The 8134-nt window shown below is 50.1% G+C and overlaps 1 protein-coding gene across 2 annotated transcripts in view; it reads left to right on the forward strand.

The window, feature by feature from the left end:
• The window catches only part of CCDC12 (coiled-coil domain containing 12), a 56113-nt gene extending 50297 nt beyond the window's left edge, over nucleotides 1-5816 (forward strand). For both annotated transcript variants that reach the window (XM_088798197.1, XM_019724015.3), the window contains 4 exons: nucleotides 420-481; nucleotides 727-761; nucleotides 1661-1737; nucleotides 1834-5816. In XM_088798197.1, the coding sequence (XP_088654323.1) occupies nucleotides 420-481; nucleotides 727-761; nucleotides 1661-1737; nucleotides 1834-1916 (257 nt within the window). In that variant the 3' untranslated portion in view covers nucleotides 1917-5816. The remainder of the gene's footprint in view (nucleotides 1-419; nucleotides 482-726; nucleotides 762-1660; nucleotides 1738-1833) is intronic.
• Nucleotides 5817-8134: the final 2318 nt, after the last annotated feature.

The following is an 8134-nucleotide window of genomic DNA, read 5'->3' on the forward strand; positions in this document are numbered from 1 at the left end:
GGACGTCCTCGGAGCCCAGGAGCCCATGGAGGTTATGGGAAGAGCCTGTCCGCCAGGTCCTTCACAGAGCCATACTTTGGATGTGGCCAGACCACTCTCGTTTCGCAGCTGGGGAGATAGGGGCCGAGAGTAGCATCTGTCCTTCCTGACTGGAGGTCTCGGCTCCAGTCTACTCCAGCTGGCTGGCTGCTGCTGGCCCTCCTTTGCTCCAAGATTGCTTTCTTCCTGGGGAACCCCAGCCCTTCCTTCAGAACTGCCTTTGCACGGTCTTTGCATCTGGTTGGCTGGGAGCCAAGGGGGAGGTGAGGCTAAGAGAGCACAGGGTCTCCCAGGCACTGTCTTCCCCTCTGCTGTGGCTGCAGTGTCACCAGAGTGGCAAGGCCTCTGACAGGCCTCTGTTGTTGTCTTGCGCCCTCTAGTGGAAGAGAAGGTGAAGGAGCAGCTAGAGGCCGCCAAGCCGGAGCCAGTCATTGAGGAAGTGGTGAGTGCCTCTGGGGGCCCGTTTCTCCCTCACTGCGCCTGTGGGTCCTTTTCTCCTTCCCCACCTGCTCTCCTCTCCCCACCTTCTTTCTCTTGGCTTCTTTATTTCCTTTCCACCTCCCTACTTCCCCTCATTCCTTCCTTACCCCTTTCCTTTTTCCCATTTTCCTACAACTGTGCCCTGTCGTCCTACTTACTTTGGGACTGGGCCCCTCCAGTCCTGACATGTGTCTCCTCCCTCCCCAGGACCTGGCCAACCTCGCACCCCGGAAGCCTGACTGGTGAGTGTTGGCCGTGGAGCACTAGTGCAGACTGACTGGGGCGCTCTCTTGCCGGGCGCGGGCCTCTCGCTGGGTCTCCCCACCTTCACGGTGGGGAGACGGGCAGCAGAGGCGTACACTGCACATGATAATGACCGCCCGAAGTAAGTGCTGAAAAGGACATAAATGGAGAGTGAGAGGGAAGTGACGGGGGATGACACCTGGAGGGTGGGGAGGGGCTCAGGCAAACCGGGGACAGTTCCCTCAAGTCCCTTCTGAAAGGGTGACGACCTGCCCCACCTCAGAGAGCCCCATTTGAGCAAGGCTGACCTTTGCCCTCAGGGAGCTGCAGAGTGGAGGAAAGATGGTGAGAAGGGCAGGCGTAGGTCTCTCTCCCAGCTCTGCCACCAATTAGCCTGTTCCTGTTTGGCCTCAATTCCCTCTTGTATGAAATGACTCCTCCTGACTGGGCTGAGAAAAGGTGGAAGGGAGGGCCCGGTGGCCTGGGGGCTTGTGTTCTACTTACCTTGGGCCAGAGGGACAGTGGACCATATCCGTCAGTGTCAGGTACAGCACCAGCGGGAGGTGTTCTATGTGATGGAACAAAAGCCTGGGGCATATATCCGACCAGACCAAGAGAATGCTTCTGAGAAACCAGCCACCTTGCACACCTGGACTCAGTCCCCTGTGTTGGGTGGTCTGGGGCCAGCCCTGCCTCACTGGGGCTGGGAGGGGTGGCTGATGCTAGGTTTTGGAGGATGGAGAAAGGGGGAGAGGAGCATCCTGGCCCTCTTCCCAGGCAGTCTCTTCAAACAGCCACGTGTGATTCCTAATGCCCAAGGCACAGTGGGCAAGGGGGTCCCCAAGGCCACACCAGGCCCGCCTTCAGCCTCCGGCCTCCTCTCACCCCCGTGCTATAGGGACCTCAAGAGAGATGTAGCCAAGAAGCTGGAAAAGCTAGAAAAGCGGACCCAGAGGGCCATCGCCGAGCTGATCCGTAAGTGCAGGGCCTGGCAAGGCAGGAGCTCTGCCCTCCGGGTGGTGGCCCAAGCCCGGGGCTCCTCTCGACCCCTCCTGTCTGCCATCTATCCAGGTGAGAGGCTGAAAGGCCAGGAGGACAGCCTGGCCTCTGCAGTGGATGCCACCACCGGACAAGAGGCCTGCGATTCGGATTGAGGCCTGTCCTGTCCCGTCACCCACCAGCCATCAGGACTGGTCTGTAGGAGGATGGTCTTGGACAAGAGTGGCGGCTAGGCTTGCCATCCCCTCCAGTTTGGCTTCAGAGCGGTGACTCCCTGCCCCCGTCAGTCGGAACCACCCTCCCTGAGGTCAGCTCCTTGTCTCCTGAGTGCTCCCCACCACCCTGAGGGTGGGGCAGAGCCAGCAGCCACTCTGGGGGCTTGCTGTGTCTGTACATATGTGTGTATTTTGGACTTCTTTTTTAAAAATCTCTGGAAATAGAAACAAGCAGACTCCTGTGTATGGCAGAAACCTATCAAATATTTCCTGGGTCCATGGTAGAGGTCATGCTTAATATGAGTCCAGCCTGTGTTGGGCTCAGCATGTTGAGGCTGGAGGGGTGGGGAGGACCCAGGTCCAGGCCCAGCCCTTGGTCAGCGGTGATCCTCTCTGTCGTGAGTGACAAACAGGCTCTGAGGCGGTTCTCTTAAGACCTGCCACAGGCCTTGTAGTTTTCTGTGGGACAGCGCCCATCCTGGTCCTCTGTGGGCCCCTCACAGTGAGAGAGAGAAGGCTCTGTGAAGGGGTGAGCTGTGCCCCAACAAACCTCAGCTCAGGCCGCTCCAGGCTCAAGGGCCGGGGCACTGTTCTTTCTCACTCTGCCCAGCTCCAAGCAGCCCCTCTTCCCCCGTCACCGGTCACGGCTAGACTATGGCTTCCCTGGGACAGGGCCCCGCTGTGGGGCACAGTGGCCCATTCTGCAAGAGACCAGTATAGTGTAGGCTGGATTGCAGGTGGTCTTGGGCCCTGGACCCCCCTGGTCCTGAGTCTCCTCTGTAGAATTGACTCTCCAGAGGCTGACAGCGACTCTGACCCCAGGTACCTGTGATTTTATCTCCAGAGCGATAACACTCAGGTTTCCTTCAGGGTCTCCCCTTGAGCCGCGCTCCTCTGCCCAGGTCATCCCAGTGTGTTCTTCCCTCTGTGCTGAGTTCCAGGACACAATGACCTGGCTTTGAGGGACAGTGTTGAGGACTCGGGCCATAGAAGTGAACTGAATGTGTACTCGCAGAGACCAGCACACACGCAGTAAATTCAATACTTTGAGTTAAATTACGCAGCTACTCTAAGAAGGTAATCCTGTGTAGTAAATGAGCAGAAACTTGCATCTGTGAGTGAGGTCTGAAGTGGTGGGTGGCTGGCTGCTGCAGTGAGCGGTGGGACAAGCGGCCAGGACTCTGATGGCCACAAGGGACAGGGGTCAGGACTGGAGCCAAGGTTCCCTCTGCATAGCCAGGGTCTGGAACTGGGCTGCCTTTTCTAGGAATAAAGGATGAACAGACGCCCCCGCCTCCTGGGCATGCTGTTGGAAGCAGGATGCTTGTCTGTGGCAGTGTGGGACTCAGACACCTGGTGACTGGCACCTGGGGTCCTGCTCAGCACCAGTGCTGGGACTAGAATAAGGACACCCCCACAGTATGCGAGCCCAGAGAGCTGGTGGGAGGTTTGCTTCTGCATGTACGGCTGTGTGTCCCATAGCAAAACTGCCCTGCAGGGAGAGAAAAACAAAAACCATCATGCATGATGGGCACTCAAACAAAAATTACAAAATGCGTGAGAAAATCTAGTGCCTTAAAGAGTGGCCAGTAACCCAACAAGTGGGAGAATTTACAGCCAAGGTCACTGAAACAGTAACATCCCAGCAGGCTTTAGAATGAGCATGTGTTTTATTACCAGAGAGAGAAAAGAGGGACTGACCCTTATAATTCAAGAACAATGATTAGATGTAAGAAAGAACTGATTAAGAATCTTAAAACTGAAGACTGTTTATTAAAATAAGACACTCACTAGAAGAGCTAAATAATAACTTATAGTCAAAGAAAGGATTAATAATTGGAAGTTAAAGCTGAAGATCCAAAGGTAACAGAGAGAGAGGAGTGGAGATTGAGAACCTTTTCATACTGACAGATGTATGTTAGCTCCTCTACTAACAGGAGTTCAGGAAAAGAAAGCCAGAGAAAACAGGTGCTTGAAGGAATGGCTGACCACTACTGTCTCTGGCATCGTGGTCGAATAGTTGTCCGAACTGATCCTCTCTACAAACAGCTAAAAATACTACGTGAAAAAATAATAACAAATTTGTTTCAAATGCATCAGTGATCTGGCAAAGAAGTAAAGGTACTCAGGCAGAAAGCTAAGAGAAGCAGTAGAATGCTGAAGCCTGACCTTTGCCTTGAAGGTATTTGACAGGCCAGGTGAAGTTGAGCATTTGTTTTTGGGGTCCTTAGTGCCTGGAGCCAAGACAACCCAATCTCTGTGCAAAATGGGGGTCCTGGTAGTGAGCGCTCCATAAAGCTGGGGCCCCAAAGGGCAGCACCCTCTGTGAACTAATAATAGATCTGCTCACCTGGCATCACAGAGGGTCTCCATTGAGAGCTGAGCCTGTCCTCATGTGGGTTTGAACATGAGAAACCTCAGGCCAAGAATTTCAGGTGGTCCCCGATTGTGTTGGTCTCAGAACTTCATAGAAGGAAGTGCAGATCCTACCTGAATGGACCTTTCTTCGTCTCAGTCCTCAATCCCCACTGATAAAGTTCCAAGAAAAATGAGCAGCTTACAAAAAAGTCCCCCAGACGTATGAGACAAGAGAGCCTCAGAGCAAAGAACACCAAAAAGAATATGGAGAATTACACTTGCAAAAATTCAGGCATTCGTTACCAGTCAGATAATTTCAATGTTTAAAAATGATTTAAGAACTAAAAGAGAGGCTTGGAAATAGGAATACATTTGCAAAAGAACCTGTGATGTTCTAGAAATAGAAATTACTGTAGTAGTAAAAAACCGTGTATATGTGAAGTAGAGCTAAAGAGAGGATTTGTGAATGAAGCCAGATCTGAAGACCTGATCCAGAATGCAGCCCAGGGAGATAAACAGATTGATAAAATAAAGGAAGAGGCTAAGAGATACGGAGGGTAGAGTGCGAAGATCCCACGTAACGTGATTGGAGTTCCAGGAGGGGGGATAAAAGCCAAAATGGGGCAGAGGTAACGGTCTATAAAAATGACTGAACTTTTCAAAATCACCAATCCACAGATTCAAGGAGGTCAGCAATTCTGAAGCAGGGCAACTAAAAGAAATGTACACTCAAATGTTCTGTCCCTTAATATGGGTGCTGAGTGATTAGGTACAACATTACCCCAAAACACACTGGCTTAAAACAACAAATCTTTATCATCTGATAGTTTCTGTGGGTCAGGGACGTGGAGCAGCTGAGCTGGGCATTTCTAGCGCGGGGTCTCTTGAGGCTGCTGTCGAGCAGTCATCGGAGGCCTGACGAGTTGGAGGGCCTGCTTCCGAGCCCGCCTCCCTCGGCAGGGAAACTTGCAGAAGCACAGTGCACACACAAGTACCTGCCACGTGGTCCTTCTCCCTAGGTTTGCTTGGGGGTTGCGGGCCGTGGCAACTGGCTTTCCCCGGAGTGAGTGACCCGAGAGAGAAAGCAGGAGGAAGCTTTAAGGCCTTTGATGACCGGGTGTTGGAAGTGATATTCTGCCACGTTCTGTTTGTTAGAAGCAAGTCCCTCCATCCAGCCCACACCCAGAATTAGGTTCCATTTCTGAAAGGGAGGTCTGCCTAAGAATTTGTGGACGTATTTTAAAACCACTGGATACTTAGACACATTGTAATAATTTGGTGAAACAAAAAGACCAAGAAAAGATCCTAAAATTAGAAAAGATAAATTACCTTTCCAGGAACAAGACAGCAGCAGATGTCTCAACCAGAGGCAGTGTTAACTGGAAGACACTTCCTGGTGTCAGGTTAACTGGAGGAAAGGAAATTGTCAACTGAAAATTCTGTACCCAGAGAAAATACGTTACAAGTGCAAGATACTGACCTTCTAAAACAAAAATGCTTCATGAAGTAAAAGAGGGGCTACTTAGAATACATTAACAACAATAGTATGTAAGGCCAGGGGTTGGAGGTAATTGGAATTACAGCCCTCTACGACGCTCCCTCAGGAAGAGAGAAAAGACTCCCATTAAGACTCTGGTGTACAGGCAGGCTGGCATTTCTAGGGTAACCCTAAAAGAATGGAAACAGTGTAGCACTTCCAAAGTAGTTAAGGGAAAAAAATGGGATGAGAAAAAAATAATTATCTAAAAGAAGGCAAACAGAAAAAAGATGGGACAAGTGAACCCATATATACCAATTACAATTAATGTACTGGACCACTTTTTTTTTTTTTTTTTTTTTTTTGACTCAGTTTGATGCCGTTTAAAAGAGAAACCTAAAGCCCAACAGAAAGATTGAAAGTAAAGGGATTAGGAAAGCTCTGTCAAGTTCGGGACCAGCAATAGGAAGCAGAGGTCTCTGGGGTTAACGTCAGACAAGACTGTCAGAAGTGTTATTAGCTGTCATGGTGTGCTGTGGGGCCCCGAGCCTCACACCTGCCATCTGTGGGTGCACCAAATGGGGAACCACTGGACAAGGTGAACGCAAGCACACCCCAGCCCATCCACCATTAGTGCCCTGGAGAACTGTTGTTACCCTCATATTACAGGAGATCAGGACAGGGACGCTTCTAGAAGCATCGTTCATAATAGCACGTGCCTGCACACACACAGCACAGATGTGGTGATACAGTGGTTCTCACAGTGGAATGCTCTAGCAATGAAATGAGCTATAGCCACGTGCAAGATGATGGATAGATCTCGAAAGAAGCAAGTCCCAGAAGAAATGGAATGTGAGCCATTTCTGTGATGTTCTAAATCAGGCAGAGGAAAACATCACACTCTAAGGACACATAGGGGATGGTCCAGGGTGCAGAAAAGAAGTGGGTCCCTCACCATCGGGCTGGCGCTGGCTCTGGGAAGGGCCCGTGGAGGATTTCGTAGTGTTCTTTTCCTTGGCTCGAGTGACAGGAATTCACTTTACTCTCTATCCATTTTATACACTCTTTTCTGTACATGTTGTATTTCACACACGTACTTTTTAAAAGAAACTTCCAGAATTCACAACCTAAATTATTCCAAGTGTGAAGTGGGATTTTTTTTTAAATGGCCACATCTACAGTTTCACTACAAGGGTCTGGATTAGAACATTGAGGGTAAAGAGAAAAACCACATAAGCTCCATGGCGACGGGAGGGGGGGTGTTGGGGGGGGGAGAGTATCTACAAATGAGTGAGTTTCACTTTTCATCAATAATAGATACTAGAAGACGAATTTTTCCTGAGTGCTGAGGAAACAAATATCAATCTATTCAATTACCATAAATAATAAGGGCAAGGTAGACATTTTCAGGCCTAGGACCCTACTGCTGTGCGCGGATCCTCGCTGAAGGAACTGCTAAGCATCTCTGCAGCAGGAGGAACTGGGCGGGGCCAGGGGCGGGGCCAGGGGAGTCAGGACTGCATTTGGCAGACTTCCAAACAGGATCTTAAACGAGGGGTTTATTGGTCTTGTGTTTAGTCTCAGGTGGTACAGTGGCTCATTGAAGCCACCGGGAACCAAGTGCCTTCTGTCTCCCAGCTGTCCTTAGCTCCCCTAGGAGCCTTTGCACCCCAAGGTTTGAGCTGTAGGCAGGAGGGGGGAGAGCAAAGGGCAAGGCAGCTGAAGAAACCATGGCTTCAAGCCCAGTCCACCCAGGCCTGCCTTCACATCTGATCAGCCATTACTGTGTCAGATCCACCCCTAACTGCAGACATGGGGGGAGTAAGGGTATTTTAAGCTGGACACATTGCCACAATGGATGAAACAGGGTCCATGAGAAAGGAAAAGAAAGTAGAAAGAATACTGGCAAGGTAGCCAGCAGTGCCTGCCACAGGATGCAGGAAGACGTGGTGAGCAAAGAAATTGGTAAACATTGCAAAAATCAACAATGGGCTAACAGCGAGACAAAAAAGAAAAGACACATATTGTAAATATTAGGAATGAGACACGGCTATCACAGACCCCAGACAGCAAACGGACAGTAAGGGGATACTACCTGCATACATTTGACTGGTTCATGAAATGGACCAATTCCTTGAAAAGCACAAACTATCACAGTTCGCCCAAGATGAAACGTAATTTGCATAGCTGTGTATTAAAGTAGACCATAGAGCTAAATGTAAGTTGTAAAACTATAAAAACTTACAGGAGAAAAAACCTTCAGGACCTAGAGCTTGGTAAAGAGTTCTTAGACACGAGACCAAAAGCACAGTCCATAAAGAAG

Source organism: Rhinolophus sinicus, chromosome 5 (assembly GCF_057876585.1).
Source record: "Rhinolophus sinicus isolate RSI-liver-muscle chromosome 5, RSI-T2T, whole genome shotgun sequence".
Taxonomy (NCBI): domain Eukaryota; kingdom Metazoa; phylum Chordata; class Mammalia; order Chiroptera; family Rhinolophidae; genus Rhinolophus; species Rhinolophus sinicus.